Consider the following 26,742-nt stretch of genomic DNA (forward strand, 5'->3'; position numbering starts at 1 on the left):
TACTAACTGGTACTTAATTTATCAACCCTCAAAAGGATGAAAGGCAAAGTCAACCTCAGCGGAATTTGAACTCAGAACAGATGAAAAGCTGTTAAGCATTTTATCTGGTGTACTGACAATTCTACCATCTCACCATCTTATATAATAATGATAATCCTTTCTACTATAGGCACAAAACCTGAAATTTGTGGGGAGCAGGTACGTCAATTACACTGACCCCAGTGCACAACTGGTACTTAATTCATCAACAATTTGAACTCAGAACATAAGGATAGACGAAATGCTGCCAAGCATTTTGCTCAGCAAGCAAATAATTATGCCAGCTTGTTACCTTAATAATAATCATAATAATAATAACCCTTTCTATATAGAGGGGCTAAGTTGATTACACTGACCCCAGTGCATAACTGGTACTTATTTAATCGACCCCCAAAAGGATTAAAGGCAAAGTCAACCTCAGCGGAATTTGAACTCAGAATGTAGTGACAAGTGAAACACCACTAAGCATTTGGCCCCGCATGCTAACAAGTCTACCAGCGCACCACCTTTTATTATTATTATTATTATTATTATTATTATACTTTCAAATTTTGGCACAAGACCAGCAATTTTGGAGGAAGGTGTAAGTCAATTACATCGACCCCAGTGCTCAGCTAGTACTTATTTCATCGACCCTGAAAGGATGAAAGGTAAAGTCAACCTAGGTGGAATTTTGATTCAGAATGTAAAGACGGAATAATAATAATAATAATGATGATGATACCTGGCAAATTATGTAAACAGGGCATTATACACATGATATAAAACTGGCAAGTTAATTGGGTGCTTTTTTGTTTTTGATTGCATTGTCATGTATGACTGGTTTAACTGATGGATGTGAGGATGAAGGAGCGTGGGGGACGAAAAGAAAAGAGAAAGAAAGAGAGGAGTATTAAGAAGGAGAGAAAGAAATGAAATGAAGACTAAATTTATTCCATGTTGACTTCATACGTCCAAATACACTGTTAGTGCTGGCTGGTGGTATTTAGATAGTGTGTGCATGTACATCTGTTGAGAGACTTATCTTCACTGAATGAGCTGAGTATGTTTTAGAGAAGAATAATTAGAATGCTTAAGAGAGAGAGAGAGAGAGAGGAAGAGAAAAAGGGTGGGGAAACGAATAAAAAAAAAAGAGAGAAAAACACACACAATCACACATATACAAGAAAGTAAAAAAGTAAAAAAAGTAAAACTAAAAAAAAAACATATATATATGTATATATATATATATATATATATAAAATAAAACTGAGTTTAAGAAAGCTCTGGAAGCAAGGAAATTATCTAGACATCTACTATCATATTGGCCCTGACTTCTTCAATATCATTATTGGCAACTGATTCTGGTTCTGGTTGCTGTTCTTTTGGCTGTTGCTGTGGCTGTTGTTGTTGTTGTCGCTGTTGTGGTTTGGGTAGTAATTTGGGGCTGGCCGAACGTGTTTCAGTATTGCCATTCAGTGCGACAGCCTGCACATCCTGCACGGGGCTGTGAACGCTGGAAGGTCGTGAGGCAGGACGAGGAGGAGGAACAGGAGGACTTTTGGGGAAGGAAGAGGGAGAAGTTTTGGTCAGCTCTCCTTTAGAGTTCACGGATTGTAGAAAGGACGATGAAGGCATTGAGGAAGTGGTTGACGTAGCAAGTGGTGGGAGATCAGTACCAGGTTCACTGCTTGTGGAACTTGGTCCTCCACTTAAAGCCGAACTGGTACCAGACATACGGTTGAATTTGGCCCCACCACTACTGAGATAAAATGGTTTTGGTGTCGTTAGTCCCAAGATTCTGCTCATGCCACTAAAGGAGCTGCCTGGCCCAATAGAATGGGGCCTTCCACTAACACGACCACGATCAGGACTAGCGGGCGCATCACCAGGGTTGCGATACTTGGCAATCAAAGAGTGTAGGCGATCACTGTTTGGTGACAATGGAACATCTGAAACAAGTTTTAAAAATTAAGTTTTTTTTTTTTAAAGTTGTTAACTTTCTTTTCTGGTAAAGGAGACAATTCCTAATATTTACATATACATTAAGTGTACATTAATGAGAAAAAATTTCAATCTTATTAACAAAAAAATTACTATTATATATTAATATTCAAAGAATATTAAGACACTTAAAATAAATAAATATGTTTTATATATATATGAATAAGGCCCAACTACGTCATCTTGATTTATTTTTTCCTATCTTATTTCCTTATGCACACTCTCTTGATAATATTATACATCATCACCTATATAGTCAAGACTACTGAAAAGGTTGCAAGACGCAACGAAAATTTTAGAAAATAAAAATAAGAAATAAGTGGAAATTTTACCGGTGAGTGTGTTAAATAATAAGGCACAAAAAGAGAATGACTTTCCCCACACACAACACATTGTATAATTTGTCTGTTTTCTATTTAAATAATAGGTTGTGAGTTGAACGATACTTGCTGCTATTTCTAGGACTATCAGATAGTTAATTTACGCTCTGCTAAAGATCATCACAGTAACTTACCTGAGGATTTCGAAGCAGCATCCACTGAACTGAGACTGTCTGTCACTGAAGCAGAACGCAATGTAACACTAGGGTAGTCTTCCATTATTTGCTTAAGTGACTGTAAGTAGAAGAACAAATCAAATGATAATACATTACATAACAACAGCAATGATACCTTATTTAATATACTTAGACTGCAGTTCAAATATAGATAAGGGAACTTTTTGCTTCACATAGCTTCCAAGACACAAGGTGCCTGAACAATTTGATGACAGTAAATATAAGAAAAAACAACACTGCCCACTGAAATTTTCATACAAGTGATAGCAGATAAAACAGGTACACAGACACACATACACACGTGTATGTGTGAGTGTGTGTGTGTGTGTATATATATATATATATATATATATATATATATATATATAAATAAATACACACACACACATATCATCATCATTTTAATGTCCATATGTCCATGCTTGCATGGGTCGAACAGGATTTGTTGAGGAAGATTTTTTTTCCTAAAGCCAAATGCCTTATGCCACCAACTATCCCCTGTTTCCATATAAGGTAATATCTTATAACTAGACAGATTTTTCATGAAAGACAGGAAGAAAAGGACACTTGCATGATGGTGACACTCATTGCCTGCTTTAGCATGGTCTCTATGGTTGAATGCCCTTTCTAATGCCAACCAATAGAGTGTACTGGGTGCTTTTTATGTGGCACCAGCACAGGAGCTTTTTACATGGCACCAGTGGGGTCACCAAATAGCTTGCAGTGTGTGTGTGTGTGTGTGGTTGAGGCTTCTTTCAGTTTCCACCTACCAAATCCACTTGCAAGGCTTTGGCCAGCCTGGGGTTATAGTAGAAGACACTTGCTCAAAGTGCCATGTTATGGGACTGAACCTGAAACCATGTGATTGTGAAGCAAACTTCTTACCACTGAGCTACACCTGAATGAATTCAAAGACATCCTAACTAACAAAAATGAATTCAAAGATATTTGGCACGTACTTACATTCTCATTTTCAGCCACAGGTTCAAGAGGAGAAAATACATCTCCATTTTCTAGAAAGAAAAGAAAACATAAGAAATTATATCAATCAAATTAATCAATATTCAATTTAATTTTTTTGCAGCATGACGAAAAAGAAAGAAAAAAGAAAAACAGGAAAATAATTTTTAAAAAGCATAAAAATTGCTTCTTTTTTTTTTGTTTTGCTTAACTGCCATATCAATCATAGTTTAACAGAATTATGATTGAAATATTCTAACTGTGACAATCACAATCTTTGTGTATATTTCTCATTGATTCGGTCGTTTGTTGTTATTTATGGTTATTGATTGTTTTATAAACAGTTGCCACTGCTTGCTTACAACTTACCTTGTGTTTTACATATTCTATTAGAAAAAAATATCCATAGTTTATCCACTTCAAGATCTAACTGCAATTTATTTAAGGATTTGGAGGGAATTAATGTTATTAATTTCCAGGGATCTGATATAAGCAAATTCAAAGCAAGAAGTTTCCTTGGGTGATGTAGCACCACCACAACAACAACAACAAATGTTCTTCATTTCATTCCTTTTTAAATTACATTTAGATATCATATAACATTCTTGTCATTTTTCATTCACTTTCTATGCAGGGATGCTTTAGACAGGTCATCATTATCTGAGCCAGTTCTTTTTTGGTGATGAATGTGTGGTGTAAGCCATATGCTACTTATACAATAACACTATAACATTTTTTCCATGGAACTTTCTTTCCTTTTTCTCTTCGCTGTCTCTGACAAAAGACATCAGACCAAAACAATATACTCGCCTCAGTTTCTTCAATACTCTGTACCCCTTTTTTACTTTGCTTTTACCTGAGTTCTTTAGTTCATTGTCAACTACTTATAGCCATGCTAGAGACCTACTGTATGTACCGTCTTTCCTGACACACAAGTCAACAGAATATGTAGTGTAAACATTAAAACACTTTTGCTATCTTTCCAAATATTGCTGCTTTTCACATGGAATTTCTGGTCCTCATAGTCATCTTGTATGTTGACCTACCTGTTCTAGCTGTAAATTTTGCTCTGAAAAATTCAACTTGTATGCCAGAAAATGTGGTATATAGTATATCTTCATTTTATTTACTATTTATTTTATATTCTTTAATACTAGTATGTGTTTAAAATTGTTGAAACCATGAGTTGCTACTAGCTGCTCTGCAGTGATTTCTATAATAATACATTTGTATAATAATACATAACCTGCTGAAAAAATAACTAATCTGTCACATAAGAGAGAAACCTATCCCAGTGACATTTAATATCTTCAACAGGGATTCATTGTCATATACCTTTGGTAAAGAATGCAATTATTGTAAAACAAACCATCATCATCATCAACATTTAACGTCTATTTCCAATACTTAATTGACCTATAAAATTACCTGCACCATATATATATATATATATATATATATATATATATATATATATATATATATATTCCTCACTTTTCTTATTGTTTTTATTAAACCTCAAGTCGACCTTGATTGATTGTGGAGATTTATAATTAGAGGCATTCCAATTGTGACCTACCATCTCATCTTTTTGAATATCAAGAATGTTATCAATATGTTCTTTATTGCTTAAGATGGATGTAATCTGACAAAGATTTGGTTGGCATTTCTAGCAGGTCAAGCAACCACATAAAAGAGTGATTCTCAAACAGTTCACAGTGGAGCACTGATGTGCAACAGAGTGTATCTAGGTGAACTGTGAATATTTTAAAATTTAATTTAAAGCTTTTGAAAATCTACATTAACTTCTGGTAATCTTGAAAAAATAATGTTAAAAGGTAAGCAGATGTCGTGTTCTATATATTTTACCTTATAGCACAACCTTATTCAACTTAACATACAAAGTATGTAATTCACTTTTTATTTTGGTTTCCAGCATACCACAAAGTCAAAAGTGTTCCAGAAATACTGACAAGGAGTTTCTCCACATTGGTTCATATTTTTCCTTAGTTATTTAACAATGCATAACATTTATAATTTTATCCTAACTAAAGAAAATCATAGTTTCCAGGTGGAAATGGGGCGCACTGTTTTTTGGGGAGAGAGTATAGGTGCAAATGGGAGCACACTGTACCAGACTAGACATTGGCAGTCTTGAAGTGAAATGTTTAGTTCTTCCACTGAATTAGATGTTGTTGATTTTGTTATTGCTATTGTTTAGCCCTAGATTAACACTAATTACACAGACTTTATAACCACAAATTTTATTAAAAGAAACACCTTTTGAAATTAAGTTAAATAACAATTAAAATCTAAATTAAAATATTTTATAACATTTACATTATATCTGCATGGATTAAATTGTATTGAATGATCGGAAAAAGACAACTTAAAAAAACTGGAGTATTTCACAACCATGTCATAAGATATATTACTAGTAAACACCTGACTAACTGACTGACAGTTAAAATACCAAATCAATGAGAAACTACCAAAACTACAGCCAATATTTTGTTTATTCAAATCAACTACTGAAAACTGTTCAGCCCCATCAATACTAAGTGTTTCTAAGATCTGTCTGGAGAGTATGATAGCCAGAAAGAGAAACTGAGGATGCCTGAACAGTAGAGGGAGAAACCAAACTCTAAAATGTTTCCAATGACAATCATAGCCAAAACTCAATAAGATGACAGTGAGCAAAAGTAAATGGACAAAATTTATTTATGGCATTTGACATTCAGCTGCAAGTGGAAATTATTATTAACCAATATGGTCCAAGACACTCCATCATTAATGACTATCCCATGCTTTTTATCCTACCAACACATGGCATGCAGGACCACATTATACAATGTTCCCAGTTATTTAAGAAAGAGTGGTACATAATATATGGAGATATAGGTCCCTTTGTTAGGATAACATTCAACTGGTTAAATTACTATCTTTTTATCTTTTATTTGTTTCAGTCATTAGACTGCGGCCATGCTGGGGCACCCAGTACTTATTTTTTAAAACCTGATACTTATTCTATCAGTGGTTTATAAAACTTTGACAATAAATAGACATTAGTATTATATCTTACTTTTGGGACTAGTTTAACAACATTTAAGTGTGTGTGTGTGTGTGTGTGCGCGTGCGCCTGCCTTTGTTTTGTGAACCTATATAAGTGTGTTTGTGTAATTGTGTATGAGTATGTATCTGTGTTTTGTAGTATCATCATCATCATCATCATCATCATCGTTTAACGTCCGCTTTCCATGCTAGCATGGTTGGACGGTTCAACTGGGTCTGGGAAGCCCGAAGGCTGCACCAGGCCAGTCAGATGTGGCAGTGTTTCTACAGCTGGATGCCTTCCTAACGCCAACCACTCCGAGAGTGTAGTGGGTGATTTTATGTGCCACCGACACAGGTGCCAGACGAGGCTGGCAGACGGCCACGCTCGGATGGTGTTTTTTATGTGCCACCGACACAGGTGCCAGACGAGGCTGGCAGACGACCACGCTCGGATGGTGTTTTTTATGTGCCACCGACACAGGTGCCAGACGAGGCTGGCAGACGTCCACGCTCGGATGGTGTTTTTTATGTGCCACCGACACAGGTGCCAGACGAGGCTGGCAGACGGCCCCGCTCGGATGGTGTTTTCTTATGTGTCACCGACACAATGTATGCGCGAACGTGCTTGTTTATCTCTGGATTTGTACTCTGTGTGTATTAGCTGAGATGACTGACATACCAGAACCCTAGTTCAGCAGTCAACAGTCACCTTATGTAACAATCATTCTATAAATAACATCAATGAACAAGACAATTCACCTTGCTAAAGGAACGATAAGTTAATATCATATATATACCAGTAACACTTTCCTCTGGATCACAAGCTCTGACACGGAATATTCTGGAAACCAAATCTCAATATTTAATCAGCCACACAATTTATGAGACACCACAGATACATTCAGTGGTCTAACTAAACAAAGGGAAAGTAACATTTATTTCTAGAGACACATCATCATCGTTTAACGTCTATTTTCCATGCTAGCATGTGTTGGACAGTTTGACTGGAGACCGGCAAGCCAGGAGGCTGCACCAGGCTCCAATCTTATCTGGCAATGTTTCAACAGCTGGATGCCCTTCCTAACACCAACCGCTCCGAGAGTGTAGTGGGTGCTTTGTACGTGCCACCAGCATGGAAGCCAGTCAGGCGGCACTGGCATCAACCACGTTTGGATAGTGCTTTTAAGTGCTACCGGCATAGGAGCCAGTTAGGGAGGGGGAGCTGGCATCGACCACGCTCAGATGGTACTTTTTACGTGCCACTAGCACAAGGAGCCAGTCAGACAGCACTGACAACGACCCACACATGAATAGTGTTTATTGCATGCCACCAGCACGAGGGCCAGTCAGGCAGCATTGGCAACGGCCACAACTACATTTTCCATTTTTGATTGTGATTTGATTTTTGATTTCGCTTGACTCAATAAGTCTCCTCAAGCACAGCGTGTCGCCCGACGATTCAAAGGTACTTTTAAATGGACCAGTTATGCGACACTGGTATAGGCTACAGCTGTGATCACACTTTACTTGCCGGGTCTTCTCAATCACTGCATATCTCCAGAGGTCATGTCATCACAGTAAAAAAAATACAATCAGGTTGTTGGTGTTAATGATTTGTAGGCATGTAGTATTTCATTAAGCAGCCATAATATACTACAAAGTATATTAAGCACTTTTGTAAGTCAATACTGTGTTCTATTGTGCTAAGTGCTATTAAATCACTTACTAAGGCTATCTCTACAGATCTTTTATAGAAATTATATCCGAGTATGCCTAGTGTGAACAATGGGATCAGAGATGGAAAATGGGCAATGGGCGTATATGGCATACACACCTATTTTGTATATGAAATATTGTAACAAATCAGTGCTGGTTATAATTTCTAGAGAAAATCCATAGAGATGACCTCAACAAGTAGGTTGTTGATGTCATAAAAAATCAAGAACTTTAAGAACGTAAAATAATTCTTTTATGGAACAGAGAAATTCAAAACAAATAAAGCTATAAATAGTAGCATGTAAATACTGGGTTAAAAACCCTTTAGACAGAAAGTCAAAGGTTGTTCAATAATAGAAAGTTTCTCATGTGAAAGCATATAGCTCATTGGTTAGAACATTGGACTCACAATCATGAGGTAGTGAGTTCGATTCCTGGACTGGGCTGTTTGTTTTTGAGCAAGATACTTCATTTCATGTTGTACAAGTTCACTCAGCTGTAGAAATGAGTTGCAACATCACTAGTGTCAAGCTGTATCTGCTTTTGCCGTTCCCATGGATAACATCAATGCCATGCAGAGGGGAGGCTGGTATACACGGGCAACTGCTAGTCTTCCATAAACAACCTTACCAAGACTTGTGCACTTTCTAGGTGCAATCCCATGGTCATTTATGACCAAAAGGGATCCTTACCCTTTACCCTGTCATGTTTACAAAAGATGTGGGATTGTGTCCTATAGGCAGCCATTGCCCTTTTCTATACAAAGGACTTTTAACCCAAAATTTTACATACTATTATTTATAGCTTAACTTGATTTGAGAGTTACTGTTCCTAAAAAGAAAATTAGATGTCTTACCTTTGGAGGAGGTTGTTTTATCAGTGTTAATGGTTAGTGGAGCCATTGTACTGGGAAGAGAAGAGAACAAGCAATTAGCAAAAACATCAAAAGCACTCTCCCTATCTCTCTGCAAACACACACACTCAAAGGAATGGGGGACTTTATTGATTAATTCAAGTGTAAATAATTTGCTAAAAAATGATCGTCAGTTGAAACACATAGGCTTATATGCAAAAATAAAAATGCTTAAAAGCCCTGTAAGCTTGTGTATGTGTGTGCATGTGCACATATAGACAGACAAATAAAAAACACACAAAATCAAAATGAGTGATATCATGAGGCAAGAGGTAGACAAACAAATAATATATGAAGGCAAAAAAAGCAAAAGGCACAGAAATATGAAATGAAACAACAAAATTCTCATCTCCAACTTAGCTGTGCATAGAGTCAGGAGTCCTGTGCTGTTGTCTTATAGAGCAAATTCTCATTTTAATTCAACATTATTAACACAAGACATACACCAAACAGGAATAAATGACAAATTGACAATCAATCTTTAACCCTTTGGAGATGGAGCCTCACATGGAATTTCAGTGCTAAGAAGACAGAGCCCTTTTCACATTATTTTTGAAAAAAAAAAAATTATAAAAATTGAAGTAATTACTTTACATATATAAAACTACATACATTCTTGTTGGAAATTGAATGAACTAGTACAATCATTTGATTTTTTGGCCAATAAATCAACCCTGTTGTCTCCTAAGGGTTAAAACAATTAATTTTATAACAAAATCATTGTAACTAGTCAATAACAATTTCTGATTAAAAAATAACAATTAACTCCTTGATGGTAATTAACCCTTTAGATTCAGATTTCTCTCTCAAATGTAATACATATTAATCCACATTGGTATGAATTAATCATGTATTATCTCATATCTTCGAAATTTCCATGATGTGACTGTTTATTTTTAGAATAATATTGTAGGGTAGGTGTGAGAGGCTAGATCTGGCCAGTTTGAAGGTAAAACAGGTAGATTATTTTGGCTGAATATGGCTGGTTTAAACACAAGAAGCTACTAAGAAATTTAGAGAATATGAAACCTTGTTTGCTCACTGGCTTGCTCTCTCTCTTTCCAATTATATATTGTTTTGTGAAAGAAGTTTTAAAATAACCTGTTTGGTTAACTTAGAATTTATTTAGGAAGCACCTCACCTGCTATTTGTTGTGGCAGTCACAGGAGCATCCACTGGCTCTTTGCTCTTTAAATCATTTAGGGAGGTTTTCAGCTGCTGTATGGTTTCTTCACTAGAAAAGAGAAGACACAATTCAGATGGATAAAAGAAAATGACCCCTGAGACATATACAAATATGAAATCTCAAAAAAGAGTTTTAATTAATATATGGAGAAACCTGTGAAGGAGGAAGGCAGTGTTTTGGTTGGCTCCTTAATCCTTAAGACAAATAGGCTTTTGTATGTGAACAAACATTTTAGACTTTACAAAATGTAAGAATTACATTTTATAAAAGTAGAAAATTTAAAGAATAATAATTAAGAAAATTGTTGTTAATGCTGTTACCGATGAAGATGATGATTACATAAAATAACACCAATAAAAGTGGTAGTAGAGATAGCAATGAGAGTGAAGGAGATGAGAGATGATGTTAATGGTCATGATGATGATCATCATCATCATTGTTTTAATGTCCACTTTTCTATGATTGCATGGGTCAGATGGAGTTTATCAAACAGATTTACTATGGCTGAACACCCTTTCTGTCTCCAGCTATCATTGTTTCTAAGGTAATATCCCCTGCCACTGCCCATGGTTGCTCATTTACAACTATCACACAATGTCAAGTGAAGGACACACACAGATATCCACATACAGCAGAGTTCTTTAGCTTCCATTTAATGAATCCACTCATAAGGCTTTGCTCAGCCCTGAGCTACAGTAGAAGACACTTGCTTGTCCACAGTGCCACACTGTAACAGAATATAAAACCATGCAGTTGGGAAACAAACTTCTCAACCACAACCCCATGCCTGCACCTATGATGATGATAATATTAATTTGAAAGATACAAGAAAGACAAATTGTTAATGATTAAGAACAAAAACTTTTAATACATTGAGACCTATATTCTCAAGATTTCTATTCAACAGAAGCTATTTTTAAATCTTAAGCAATAATTTCTTAACTTCATTCAATCCATGCCAGAGCATAATTGCTTAGATTAATTATCACTCAAAAATCAGAACCAAATTTAATCAGAAAATATTTACTAGCTATGAAGAATATATGCACACAGCACTGACATACTTTAAGATTAATTCTAATTTATTGAGCAAATCATTGAACTAAAAATAAAGCAAGGCATGCCACACATTCAGATGCATAAGACCACAGCCATTTCAATGCAGTTTCTGTTAAACCCTAGGTCAGTCCTGATCAAAGAAACCTACAGTCAAAGATATTCCAGCCTTGATCCTATAAACATCATTAGAAGAGGAAGCCAGTGATATTATATGTGTATATTTATATATATAAAAACAGTCTCTGTGGTAGGGGCACAGGATCCTACACCTACAAGCAAAATTTCACCTATATTCAAATTTGAAAGCAACTTCTGACAAAATCTTTAAAAATTTATATGGAAAACTATTTATGTCTTAATATAAAAACAGTAATTTAATATAAGTTACACCACAACTCATTTATAAAATTAAAGACGTGTTATTTTTCTCCACAGAAATGTGCTTTGCAAGATCTTATGCACATGTAATTGGTGTGTAGATCATTCCTTATTCATTGAGATATCGGAATGTAGATCATATCACTCACGAATTTGACGGACTCAAGTAGTGTATATAAGAGTAGCTGACAAGTCATGAAATATTGTTGCACATTAGAGAGTTGTAATTAGAGCTCTGTGCCAATGTATCTGTACTATCTGTACTATTCACCATTTCAGCACTATATACACACAAACACTCTTTCTCTTGCTCTCTAACTCAGCTTATCTGATCATGTAACCAGACACTAAGGCCCTGCAGCAAGTATCACATATGTAATTGTATTGATACTGAAGTATTTCAGAAACATCATGAGAGTGCCTTTGCTGTGTAAGTATTTTGGGCTACCCAATCATTAGATATTTCCCCACTACCAATTTGAAAAGTAGGGATTACATTTCTGAAGGCATTCCTCAGCCATTGGTCATGTCATGACAAACATGACATCACCAATGCTGCTGTGTGAGGGATGCTGGAGAATAGCAGAGAATTGAAGGCCTCAATGTCTGGGACCTTGTCCTGCTAACACATACACAGCATTTTGTGTAAACAGTTCAAGCAAAATCTGAGCATTTTGGTGCATCTGCTGTAAACAGTCCTTAACTCAATAGCATAGAACAAAACTGGCAGATCAATATCTTTGTAGACCTTCAACCAGTTTCAGAAGCAGAGGCTCTTCTTCTACCAAACATTCTACTAAAAGCAATGCTGGCTTTGGCAAATATGTTGTTGACTTTAAATGTCAATGTGGTAAATTCTTAAGAGATGTACCAAGGTGTGTAAACCTATCAACAATCAGTAGCGTTCGATCTTTGACCATGATAGTAGTAAACTAAAGAAATAAAGTAATTGCAATTTGAGGTGTCACAATATTTTGCACTTTCTAAGATAGTGAGCTTGCAGAAACGTTAGCATGCAGGGCAAAATGCTTAGCAGTATTTCATCTGTCTTTACATTCTGAGTTCAAATTCCGCCAAGGTCGACTTTGCCTTTCATCCACTTGGGGGTCGATAAATTAAGTACCAGTTGCATACTGGGGTCGATCTAATCAACTGTCCACCCCCTCCCCCAACATTTCAAGCCTTGTGCCTAGAGTAGAAAAGAATATTTTGCACTTTTATTGATTATCTTTTAGTTGTTTCAGTCATCAGACTGTGGCTGTGCTGGAGCACTGCTTTGAAGGATTTTAGTCAAACATATCAACCCCAGGCTTTTGTTTTTAAGCTTAATACTTATTTTATTGGTATATTTTGCCAAACCACTAAGTTACAGGGATATAAACACACTAACACTGGTTGTCAAGCAGTGATGAGGAACAAACACAAGACAGAAACACACACATACATACACACACACACTCGACAGTCTTCTTTCAGTTTCTATCTACCAAATTCACTCACAAGGCTTTGGCTGGCCCAAGGCTATATTAAATACATTTGCCCAAGGCACTATGCAGTGGGACTGAACCCAGAACCATGTGATTAGGAAGCAAACATCTTATCATACAACCACAGGACAGTGACTGCAAGTTTAGCATCCTTTAGAATCAGGTTTTGATGTAATGAGCTAGGAATTTTATCTAAGACCCTTTTGTTATGTTTCACATATCACAACAATTCATTAATTTACAAAATATTTTTTAATTCTTAATCATTTTCAAAATTAACTAAAAGATAACAAAGCACAATAGATGGACTTAAGGTATTTTGCTACTGCCTAGAAAACCAATTTACACCAGCCACAGAGGTGCCTTGTTGAGAAAGAAACATAATTCTCCTTGTTTCAGTTTATTTGAACTAAACAAAAAGCTGGCTCCAATCATACCTGAGTGTACTACAACATGCTCGCCTTTTCTGAGAAATGGTGTGTATATATATATAGGGAGAATTCACAAAAAAACAAAAGACGAAGACAGGTGTAGACAACAAATAGATGTATTAGTATAGAAGTGAAAAAGTCTTTAACATTTTGAGCCTATGCTCTTCCACACAAAGGAACAAGGAGAGAAAATAAAGAATGTATAGTGGTTAGGGATCTATCATTATATATATATATATATATATATATATATATATATATATTATATATATATATATCTTTGCATATAAATAATTTGCAGACTGAACAAAAACAAGGTCATCTGTGTCTTCACAGTTGAATAGTTTAATATTGGGAACAACAAAGAACTGTAAAAGCAAGTAAGCCAGTCAACTAAAAAGGAATTTTTCAAAAGAGATGTAAAATTGTAAATAACAAAAATGTTGAAAAGTACAATAAACACCCTGGGCCTGTTCTGGTGCATTGTGTTATTGACATTCCAAACTGATATAGAAAAAAGTGTGTACTAAGCTTAGAAAGTACTACTTTGCTAACTGTTGCTGTCATCACAAAAGTTCAAATATAGTCTCTGTTCCTTCGTTGTTGCTGTTTAACTTAAGGTTAGCTCTAAACAAACAGATTTATTATCAAAGATACATACAATGGTGTATGGCAGAATCATTAGCATGCCAGGCAAAATGCTTAGCAGCATTTCATCTCATCTTCTGAATTCAAATTCCATCGAGGTTGATTTTGCCTTTCATCTTTTCGGGGGTCGATGAAATAAGTACTAGTTAAGCACTGGGTTCAGTATAATTGACTTATACCCTCTCACAACTTGCTGGCCTTCTGCTAAAATTTGAAACTATTATCAAAGGTACACGATCACCAAACTTATCTTTCTTTACATGAGGGTCTACACCAGGAATGGGTATCTTCTATAAGAAGTGGGCCAGATGGGACATGACTCATGACTCAGGAAGGCCACATTGCTCAAACAACTCAAGAGAAGTGTTTTAATTAGGTGAGCCATTCAGAAAGTCCCATGGATTGCAGTCTGCCCTTGACATGTCTACACTGACAAAAGTCTTCTTTATTTAAAACAGTAGGGTACAATGTGAGAGAGATTTAGCTTCTATTTCTTGCAGGTTGGGCAAACATAAATTTGCACATTAGCACATGGGGCTTCTTCATTAGTTCTATAGCCTCCACTCTCCACCCTTGACAATTGGAGATACTAACTTCACTACTATACTGTATCTGAAAGAATATCCAGGTCAACAATTTCCAGATTCCTATTCATGTAGATGAGGTAAGTGAGGGATCTTTTCAGTGGTAACTCAACCTGTTAGACATAGTAGCTAATTATACTCATCTTGAAAGAGCTGGGCCCACTAGATAAAAATAGTGCTTGAAAGAATGATTGGCTTGTCATGGATGGATTGCCTTAAGTCATAGCTTTGCTGAAAAACAACAACAATATCAGCAAATGTGAAAATTTCTACAGAGATGCTCAAATTGCAGGCAATAGCAGCCAAATCAACCACAAATCACACACTACTGTTTCGGAAAAGGCAGGATACATTGGATAATGTAGTCCTAAATACATTGTGCCTAAGAAAAAGACAGGATGGCCACAAGTGGAATACTGTGACCATCCTATCATGAAAGTGTGTAGCAATAAATGTGGAAGACCAAAGCCTTCATTTGGAACACATTCAACAAACAGAAACCAGCTGTTGCATTAATGACAATGGTGGTGGTGGTAGTTGAGGTGATAATGGGTATGCTAATAATATATGTCCTTTAGCTAGAATTAACCCATTTACATTTAATACGGTGACAGAACATACACAAACATTAAAGGTTATGAGTTCACCCATAGTCCAAAGATGCTTTGCATATATTAAGAAATATGACAAATATACAGCAGCAAACATGAGAACAATGGAAATCGAAAGAGAGGGGGAGAGAGCAGCAGCAGCACAGAAATACAGTTATACACATAGAGACACACACACACACAAGCACAGAATATGGAAGAGAAAATGTGTTAATAATTCTTAAGCAAAGACAACAAATTTTAAGAGATAGAAAAATGAAATCTTTTTGTTAGCAAGTTAGCATGTGTGCATCTCTCATTTATGAATGCTATTGGTAACATATAATCCAGTACAATGTGTTATGTGGTCGGTTCGCCAGAAACTAATCTGACATCTCTACTGTGCTTGCTTAGTGAAGAGGGATACTTGGAGTACAATGGAACAAAAAATAGAACATTTCAAAAGGACAATTGAACCCTCATATACCTTTTTTTAGAAGAGTGTATTTCTGGCACATAAAAGCACTCATTACACTCCTGGAGTAGTTGGCATTAGGAAGGGCATCCAGCTATAGAAAACCATGCCAAATCAGACTGGAGTCTGGTGCAGCACCTCAGCTTACCAGTCCCGGTCAAATTGTCCAACCCATGCCAGCATGGACAACGGATGTTAAATGATGATGATGATAATGATGATGATAAAGCTATAAATAATGACGGCTTCTCCCGTCAAAGACAACATATGAGTGTTCAGCTTCAGCCAAATGAGCTGCACAAATGATTTGTTTATAGCAATTAAATGTACATGCTGTCCATTAGCTCACTCTCTCCATCAAACTGACATTGCCTGAACTGGTGCACAGTGTACAATGCATCAGATGTTGAAGTGATCACAGAGCAACATGAGATGAAGTGTTTCACTCAAAAACACAAAGGCACCACTTGGTATAGGAATTGAAACCATGATCTCACGATCATGAGTGCAACACCCTAACCACTAGGGTGTAAATAATTGTTTAAAAGATTGAGAAATACGATGGATTGCTTTGGTCTAATGGTAGAAAGCCTGTCATGTTTAAAGATGTGGGCTTGTGTTCCAGTCAGCCTTTTTATTTCAAAAGAGTCTTTTAATCCAATATTTGAACACTTATTTCTAATTTTATTTGCTTTGGGATTCACCATTCAAAAATATATTTTTAAAAATTAAAAAAAGAAAAAGAATTATTTCACATTCTCAAGTTTTAATAATGCCAACAACAACAAAAACACATACACACACACACACAAAACAGGCTTCTGTCAGTTTCTGTCTACCAAATCAACTTGCAAGGCCTTGGATAGTCCAAGGTTATAGTAGAAGACGCTTGCCCAAATTGCTGTGCAGTGGGACTGAACCCAAGATGACATAGTTGGGAAACAAGCTTCTTAACCACACAGCCACACCTCGCTGTGTGTGTGTGTGTGTGTCTGATGCAGCAGCATGGCCATATCTCAAGGACCATCCCAAAATATAACAATAATTTGCCTCAATTTCTCTATACATGTGTAATCATTAAAATACTAATGCACAGCTATAGAATAGTTACCATGTTTGGATCTGGCTTTGGCTAGACTTAAGTTGGCTTCCAAGATTTTCTATTTCTTGGTCTTTGTTCCTGATGACACCCATCAACTGGTGTAATTCTTGCCGCATCTGCTGGAGGTCTTTGTCAACATCAGCTAAGGATTCCTGCAAGCATTAGAAGAAAGATGAAAAAAAAAGATCAGTAAGTCATCATCACCACCACTACCACCATTGTAACCATCATCATCATCATCATCAAGTGGGACCAGTACAGATCATTAAGGGAAGTTGACCTTGAATTAAAGACTTTACAAAAAATAACTTTTTCTCTACACCTTTTGTTGTTATTATTGGTGAGCTGGCAGAACCATTACAGCATTGAATAAAATACTCAGTGGCATTGTTTCAACTCTTCACATACTGGGTTCAAAACAATACCTCTGCCTTAACAAAGGTGGAGGTATTGTTTTCAGTTTTGTTTGTTTGTCCATGGACAAGATATCTCAAGAACCGCTGGATGGATTTGGATGAAACTTTCAGGGATGTTTGGCCTCATGACTGGCACAAACTGATTAGGTTTGAGGAGCAATCCAGTACCAGACAAGGATTCTGGATTATTTTTCCCATTTTTTAAAAAAAATTGATTTGATAGTGTCTTGCATGGGGTGTGGGCTGTTCTTAGCTGGGCTATTTTTTTGGAAAGTGATTAGGGTTGAGGATCCAGGTATAGCTTCTACATTTTTGTTCACATTTTTTTTTATAATGTTCAATGCTCCAATCATTACTGGTGTGGTTTTCACTTTCATGCCTCACATCTTTAATACTTCAATTTCTAGGTCTTTGTACTTAGACAATTTCTCCATTTCTTTTTGAGCAATACTTTGGTCAAAAGAGACTGCAATGTCTATCAGTAAGCAGCCCCTCACCAATCCTTGATTATTATGCCTGAGCAACTAGCTTTATTTCTTTGTTAGTTTGAAAAGGTATATCTCAGATGATTTTGGCCTGGTCATTGTCATGTACCTTGTTTAGCACATATTTATACCATTTCTTGTCAGTTTTTATGTTGTGCGTGGCATATTGTCCAGCAGACATAACAACTTAGTCATATCTGTATATGTATACAGATTTGGCAAGGACTGGACTATTATTATTATTATTATTATTATTTTATTATTAAGGTGGTGAGCTGCAGAGTTGTTAGCAAACCAGGCAAAATGCTTAGCGGTATTTCGCGTGTTGCTACATTTGAGTACAAAGGCAAAGGTCGATTTAGCCTTTCATCCTTTTGGGGTCAATAAATTAAGTACCAATGAAACACTGGGGTCAATGTAATCAAATAGCCTCTGGTAGAAAGAATTATTATCATTATTATTTTGCATGATAGCCTAGGCAAATGTCTACCATTATATTATTGGGTTGACCAAAATCTTTAAGTCAGAAAATTTGCATAATCCTATGGTGAGCAGGTGTGCACATGTGTGTTTATGTTTAAAAACCAGAATAGTTTGTGGTGTGTCTCCTCATGTCATATAACACCAGTTCATTAAACACAAAGTGATAAAATAACTAATTAGCAATATGAATTGTGTTGATATGATTGATTGATAACAGTTAACAAAAGAACATCTGTGTTGAAAGCTACTTGTCTAGGAGGGCAAAAACCAATACATGAAACAATCTCTCCTAGTTTTCTGGTGTTGTGTATGCAAGATGACAGAAAGATGATCTGTCTAAACCATGCCAGCATGGTTTAGATGAACATGATAACAATGATGATGATGATGATGAAATACAAGACTGGTTTTTACACAGGTACTAGTTACCACAAAGCTATGGTAAAAGACACTTGTCCACACAATGTACAGTGGGATTGAACCTGGAACCAAGTAATTGTGGAGCAAACTTCTTAACCACACAGCCATATCTGCACCTAACTTGACAGATTTTTCTTTTTTTAAACTAAGATGGGACATTTTTAATTTGTATAAAACAAAAAAAAAAGCAGAAATAGTCTCAAACAGTGGAAGTGTTGCATGTGTTTATAATTAATATTTATATAACCATCTTAGTGAAATCAAGCTTATGACTGTTACATTGTGACAGCAATCTTCACCCTCTATCTAGTGTATTTTATCATCAATTTTCAGATCAATATATATCAAAAAAAAATTTCAGGTTTTTGCTGTTAATGAGAAATTTGCTTGGAGAGAAATGATGCCAGTTGGTTTCATCTTGAAAGAATGAAATAATAGAAGAAAAAATATTTATGAAGCAGTTCATAAATCTTTCATGTTTTTGTCATGGAATAGTTGCAGAATACACTTGGATAACAGGATGGAATATAACATGTTAGAAGCAAAACTAGGGTTAGTTTGAGGTTGAAATATGAAATGAAAGTTGTTTCTTAAGGCATGCTAAAGGAAAGAAAACAAATGAAAGAGAGGAAATGGAGAAAATCTAATGTATTGTGTGATTGATTCTAATTGTTATACATTGTCTATGTTTCTAAGTGTTATAAGAACATTTTGAATATATATCAGAATCTGGCGTAAGTTGCTATACAATAAATAATATTGTAAAATGATTATTCAATTAAATAGAAATAGCCACCCCAATTCACTGTAACATAATACTACATGAAGGAAGTTTGTAAGTAGACATTTTTTTTTCAGAAATATGAGTCAATTATCTTACAGTATTGCAGAACCTATATGGAATGTTGAGCAAAAATGCATACTTAGATATTCAATTGCAATTCAACAATTGAGGAAGGTGTTCAAAAGTGAAACATTAACCAAGAGAATGACAGGTATGGTGGTAAATTAGTCGGATGAGCATGGGTTTTATTAATGAAGCACCTCACATGTTCACCCAGTGTCATTTTCAGGACAGAAAAGTTACAAGCAACACCTTCAATCATATGCTTTGTGTAGTTCATCTCAACAGAATATCAACCAAACATCAACATGATGATTCTGAAAGGTTTAAATTTACCCCCATTTTATTCTTAGACTTGAACAAATACTAAATGAAGATGATATTGATCATCAGGATCAATTCTCCACAGAAATGCTAATGCTCTTTTACAATGATCTTCGTCTCATTGATCAGATAATTTTAGATCAATCAACATTTCATTGACAGATTCAACTGCATATATTTAAACTGAAGATGATTTTCATATGAAATCAAAGGTGTATAAGTAGATATTTCCTTTTGACATTCCAGGCAATAACAGATAACATTGTCATTACCTGACAATGAGTCACTCATACACTTTTCAGCAGGATGGGGCCTCCAGGATCTCTTGATCTGACCATTCCTTCTGAGCATATCTCAAGAAATATGTCTAGCAACACAAACTCACCACCATCCAGAAATTACAAACTACAATCATTAATGAATTTGCTTAATTTGACAGCTGACTTGTCTAAACCTTTAGCATTCAGATTACTTTGTCAAATTCAATGCTTATTTATTCATATTGCTTTGAATTAATCATGGATTATCTTGTAGCTTTGAGTTTTTGATGATGTGATTGTTTATTTTTAGAATAATACCATAGAGTAGGTGTGAGAAACTGAATCTGACATGTTTGAACATAAAATGGATAGAATATTTGGGTTGGGTGTGGCCAGTAAAAGGTTAATGTTTGCTCACCAGCAGTCTAGCCACAGAGGATTATGTTACAAGTACAAGGATCTGAGGAATACTCAGTCATTTATCAATTCAATGTGTAGGCCAATCTATTGACTGAACAATTAGAATATGTCAGTTGAAAAGAAGGAGTGTGTGCATGTGTGTTAATAATAAATCAACAATGAAGAAGGAATATGAAGATAGTGTTTGAATTTGTAGTATAAGAATGTTGATGATGCTGTTGGTGATGGCTGATTTCATGCAAAATTAGTAACAAAAAAAGATGGCAAAGAAAATGAAGAAAAAGTGAACATAAAGGTAATCATTCCAAAAAAACAAAAAAGGTTCTTTTAAAGTAAGACAATGATAAAGAAGAAATAAATATACAGAAAGTCATGCAGTGAAATGTGATAAAAAAATACAGCAAAAATATACAGCTGAAAAAAAAATTCATAAAAAACCAAAAAAACACCCCAAATATAAAAATTAAAAATAGGAAAAATAAGCTCTCAACAAACGTGGTGTCCCAACATGGATGCAACCAAATACCTAAAACCAGGAACAATGTGTGTTTGTGTGTGTGTGTGTGTGTGTGTGGAGCTAAAACCCACCTCATTCGCCACATTGCTGTTTTTACCTTACAGTTTACATGTGAGAAACTCAGAGTAGCAATAATTGGGAGACATTAGCTCTTCAAATAAATGAATAAACTCTACTGAATACATTTAGTACATCTCTCTCCTGATGGTAAATAAAGCACACAAACACTCACATAAAATACATGGAAAATCCATCCTACTCATGATAAAACAGGGAACACACACACACAACATGTAGTTCAGCTTCAAAATTATTCCTTTTTGTAAAAAGAATATATTTTTTTAAATAGGTGTCATTGTGAAGTCAAGATCATCATCATTATTATTATTATTGAGTGAGAGAACAGTGCATGCCATCAAAGTGACACTGGGTAAAATATACGAAGCTCAGTATATCCATCGTGACTACCCGTCTGATAAGGGTACGTCAGGCACATGCATCACAACCATACATACATGACATAAAGCCAATCCCACTCAAAAGGTCCCTGAATAATAGTTGTTTAAGGATGTTGAACAAAACACCTATGTTTCCAAAGGTGAAATATCCAAACCCCAAAGAATTCCTCTCAACACATGATGCTCTCCCACTACTTCTGCTTGTGGTCAGAGATGCACATATCGTCAGCCACTAAGGGACCATGATATATGATAAGGCTGGATCTTTGAATTACAGTGTACTACTCTTTTCTTCCTCCTCACTCCACTTTCGTTATCCCACACACTTTCCCATTGGTTATAAAACTCAAAACCCATACTACTACTACTACTACTACTACTACTACTACTAATACTATAATAATAATAATAATAATAATAATAAAGTGGTGAACTAGCAGAACCATTAGCACCCATTTTGTCAGTGAGTTCAAATTCCACCAAGGTCAACATTGCCTTTCAGGTCAACAAAATAAGTACCAGTAAAGTACTGGAGTGTATGTAGTTGACTTATCCCTCACCCTCAAAAACAGCTGGTTCTGTACCAAAATTTGAAATCATTATTTTTATGGCTTAGTCAGAGGAAAAAGAGCAACACTCAGGGCCTTTGAGACCAGTAGAGTAGAGAGAGGAATAACCAGTGACCCAGGCTGTCTTCAAAGCAGAGACTTAGTCTAAATGCTTACTACATAATGAATGGATTCCACTAAAGGTACACAAAAAGGATAAATAAAGAATTAAGCTAACTGCACGTAACAGAGTGACCCTTACACACACTATCAACATATTAGATTTAATGTTATTCAGCATAACATATATAAAAAAAAAAGAAAGAAATTTGAGTAGTGTTTCTAAGAAAATGATATTCATCATAAATTCCAAAAATATTTCACCAGTCAGATAAAATGTTGAGATTTATTTATCCCAACTGTAACCCAATTATTTATTTTTTAAGTAATCACTGGCTACTATGCTGTCAAAAAGAAATTCTACACCCGACAAGAGGAAGTTTGTTGAGTCTGTTTGATAGTTTTATCTGGTAACTAAACAAAAATAAAACATATCTACTGGACAAAACATGAAATATATCTCTCTTAGATAAATTACACCCACTCTGGTTCAATGTCCTTATACAGATCATCATCACTATCAACATCAATATTATTGTCTGTGGATTGGCAAAATCATTAGTGTTGGAAAAGTGCTTTGTGTTATTTCCTCCTGTACATTCTGATTTCAATCCTGCTGAGGTCAACTTTGCCATTTATTTCTACAGGGTTGTACAGTAAAGAACCAATCAATTACTGGGATGAATGTAATCAACTAACACCTCCCCTTAAAATTGTTGATCTTGTTTCTAAATTAGAAACAGTTAGTAACAAAGCAGAAGTGGGGGTAAATCTAGTGGTTGGAAAATTACAAAGACTTCTTGCTTCTGTCAACTTCAAATCCTAATGGCAATGATTTGAAACTTTAAGTAAATAGCCAAATAATTTCCAGACAGGATAGGAATCCAGGTTATTACAAGTGACATTCCTAGATGAGTATCTATTCTTGAGACACTGATGAAACTGAAATGCCAGCACTATTTCCATAAGAAAAAAGAGAGAGAAAAGGACACAGTCAGGGTTTGATCATATGTCTACTTGGCAAAGGATAACTTGGGGTTAGTCTTTTAGCATTCAGATTTCTCAAATGCAATGTTTATTCATATTGATTTGAATTAATCAAGCATTACCTTGTAGTTGTGAAATTTCAATGACATTATTGTTTATTTTTAGAATAATATTGAAAGGGAAGTGTGAGAGGCCAGAGCTGGCCAGTTTGAAGATAAAACAGGGGTGAATATTTTGGCTGGATATGGCCAGTTTAAATGCTAAAGGGTTAAACAACAATGAGAAGCAAGCCAATTTAGGAGCTTCAATACAGTCACTTTGTCTCCTAGAAATAACAGCTATACCACCTTTAAACCACACACTTTTGCCCTAAAACAAAAAGGGTGAATAATATATCCTGGAGTTCACTCTGCCTGAGAAAGACAGGTTGGTCATAGCTTGAATGCATTTGTTCATAGACTAGATCTGGTCAGCCACAGCCAACCTGTGAGCTAAACAATAACTACAACAGCAACAACAAGTATTATCACATGTTAAAGCAATTTTTAAAACATTCTGCTACACATGATATCACATTCAGTGGGTACAGATCTGAAATCTTACTAATTCTTTAAACGAAGCAATAATACATCTGGTGAGATAACTTAAATAGGGAACCAGTTGTTGATGTAACTCCAAAACAGTTCTGAACAAGCAGGGTTCTGATCTAAGGCATTTTATATCCTTGCAATGTATTCAGGATTTTTTTTTTCTTTTAGATGATAAAGTGTGGCTAGAGGAGAATTTGGTTGCAATTTCTAACAGGCCAAATATTTATATGGAGACTCAGGAAGGTGGTTAAAAGGAGTCAATTGTATTTTAGTTAGTGAAATATAATATTTGAAAACTTCATCTCTTATAACAATAGACATCACAAATCAATTGAAAAGTCACTGTAGTTGACTGGACCTATCACAAATAGCAATAAATTTCTTCATCTCACACCCTACTGACTCAAGACATGAAAGACACATTGAACAGTGTAATCTTAGATACATGAAAAGATGGGATGATCATGGTTAGAGTGCCTTCCATCATTAGGTCAGGTGAACCAGGGTTGACCTGGGGCTGATAAACAATAAGAAAACCCCATCCCTGATATGTAGGTCAGAGCCCCTTCCCATGCCCTCTACCCACTAACTTTATAGAAGTGAAATAAGGGAGCAAAATTGGAAGACATGCATGAAATATAAAAAAAAAGAACATATGTACGTAATCTACTATATATGTGTGAATAGTAAAGTTTAGAACTCACTTGCTCCCTAAGTGACTAAAACCCCTTTCTTTATACACCTCACCTCTGCCATCACCATAATGTCAGTGGAAGGGCAAGGGTCAGAGATATTACATTCATCACTCTTTACAGCAATTGAACTTAGTGGGTGTTGTATGGGGAATAATATAAATAGAGAAACATTTCCTGCTAAACCAAAAGGAATGAATGAATGACATTTGTACTGCATCAGAATTGCCTTCCATTTAGAAACTTGTAAGTAGTAGTATTTGTGATAGCACAATAAATATATTTATCATAAGTAGGGAAGTGGGTGTAGTAGCTGTGGTGGTTGATGTAAGCCTAGAAAGAACAGCTCTGATCAAGCAGAACTACCATTTAAAACATCCTAACTCATATTTCCTGACATTGTCTTCAGGATAAAAGTTTGTTTTTTTGTCTTTTAAGATGGTAAAATGAGGTTTATGGTGAATTTGGTTGCTATTTCTAACAGGCCAAACAACTAACTATATACAGCTTTTTTATGTTGGCATGGGTTGGATAGGACTTTACAAACAGTATTCCACAACTGGTTGCTCATTTTGATGTCAACACTTGTTTGTCACATGTATTGTTCACTATTTGATTACTATTTAATTCTGGTGGACCCCCATAGCCATTGTACTGTTTTATAGAAACTTTGTTCAAAATTCCTATTTTGTTTTCCATACATTAGCTTGTTTAGGTTGGATTATGTAAAATGTTAGAGAAAGAAACCCAGTTGTTTCTTGCAATACATACAGCTAGAGCAAAATTTTTTCAAATGTCCTTAAAATACTATTGTGGTTCCCCAATTGACTATTTTGTAGCATGGACCCCACAAATTCTTATATGGACCCCCAAAGACCATATGGATCCCAGCTAAGAACCACTGTTTTAGGCTATTGGTTCTCAACCAGGATCCATATGGCCCTTGGGGTTCATATAAGATTTTGTAGTTAAAATTTACGAGCCATAAATTGGTTATACTTCTACAGTACACAAAATTCACTTTTTTACACAATTGCTAATAACGTTTAATTGTAAAAACATAATGGGACTTTTTAAACATTGAATGGGTATAGAAGTCCAGTAGAGTAAAATTGGAATCAAATTATTATTATTACTGGAATCTTGCACTCACGATCTAGCAACCATGATTTTAATTCTTAGACCTCATGGTGCATTGTGTTCTTGAACAAAATACTCATCTCTTCATCATAGATATGACATCACAACCCAATCATTCTGTCAGCTGTCAAAAGCCCTTTTGTTTCAATCATCCACACTCATGTCCAGCCAGCCATTGTTCAGCTACATTTCATTCCCTTTGCAAATAAGAAATCTTAAAATTTCGCTTATAGTCCAAAGGAAAAACAAACATTATTTACTTTCTATCAAAGAAGAAGGTAAAACATACAAGTATATGAAAATATTCAATGTCAATAAAGAAATATATACAGATTTAGGAAAACAGAATCTACAAGAACTACTTTGTTTATAAACATCTTCTATGGAACTAGTGCATAGGAAAATTCCACTATATTTAAGCCAGAAAGCAAAGCTACACAAGAAGCTGTTTGTCAGCTATAAATACAAAGGTATTCTAAGGTATACTGATACATCTAAATAGTTATCTATTTTAGTTTATTTGCTGTTGTTTTGTAATAAGGAGTAACTTGCTACACTTTTGTAGAAGTAAAATATGGAAAATGGGAAGTACTAAGATAGCAATCCAAGCAGGGAGAAAATATGATACACAGATGAAGTCAGAGAATTCAGTCGGGGTGACCAGATCATCATTTACAATTTACTGTGATTAAGTATATGCTGTAGAGAGTATTTAGTGCAATGGTTTACAGAACAGAAAGGGGAAACTCTTGTTTTCCACATATGCATTTATACATACACACGAATATACACATACAAATCTTACATCCAGAGATAAATAGTAACTGAGTATGAGGAAAGATGTAGGAAACCTTTTGTTATAAGTTTGTAGTTATAG

At 35.4% G+C, this 26,742-nt stretch overlaps 1 protein-coding gene across 1 annotated transcript in view; it reads right to left on the reverse strand.

Annotated features, from left to right (window-relative positions):
* Positions 1-201: 201 nt before the first annotated feature.
* LOC115209060 (sporulation-specific protein 15) overlaps positions 202-26,742 on the reverse strand; it is a 327,011-nt gene continuing 300,470 nt past the window's right edge. Inside the window, exons 19-24 of the mRNA XM_029777134.2 lie at positions 17,171-17,313; positions 10,363-10,455; positions 9,165-9,214; positions 3,542-3,591; positions 2,537-2,636; positions 202-1,970 (exon numbers count right to left, since the gene is read on the reverse strand). Of these exons, the coding sequence (XP_029632994.2) occupies positions 1,324-1,970; positions 2,537-2,636; positions 3,542-3,591; positions 9,165-9,214; positions 10,363-10,455; positions 17,171-17,313 (1,083 nt within the window). The 3' untranslated portion in view covers positions 202-1,323. The remainder of the gene's footprint in view (positions 1,971-2,536; positions 2,637-3,541; positions 3,592-9,164; positions 9,215-10,362; positions 10,456-17,170; positions 17,314-26,742) is intronic.

This window comes from Octopus sinensis, linkage group LG3 (assembly GCF_006345805.1).
Source record: "Octopus sinensis linkage group LG3, ASM634580v1, whole genome shotgun sequence".
Lineage (NCBI taxonomy): Eukaryota > Metazoa > Mollusca > Cephalopoda > Octopoda > Octopodidae > Octopus > Octopus sinensis.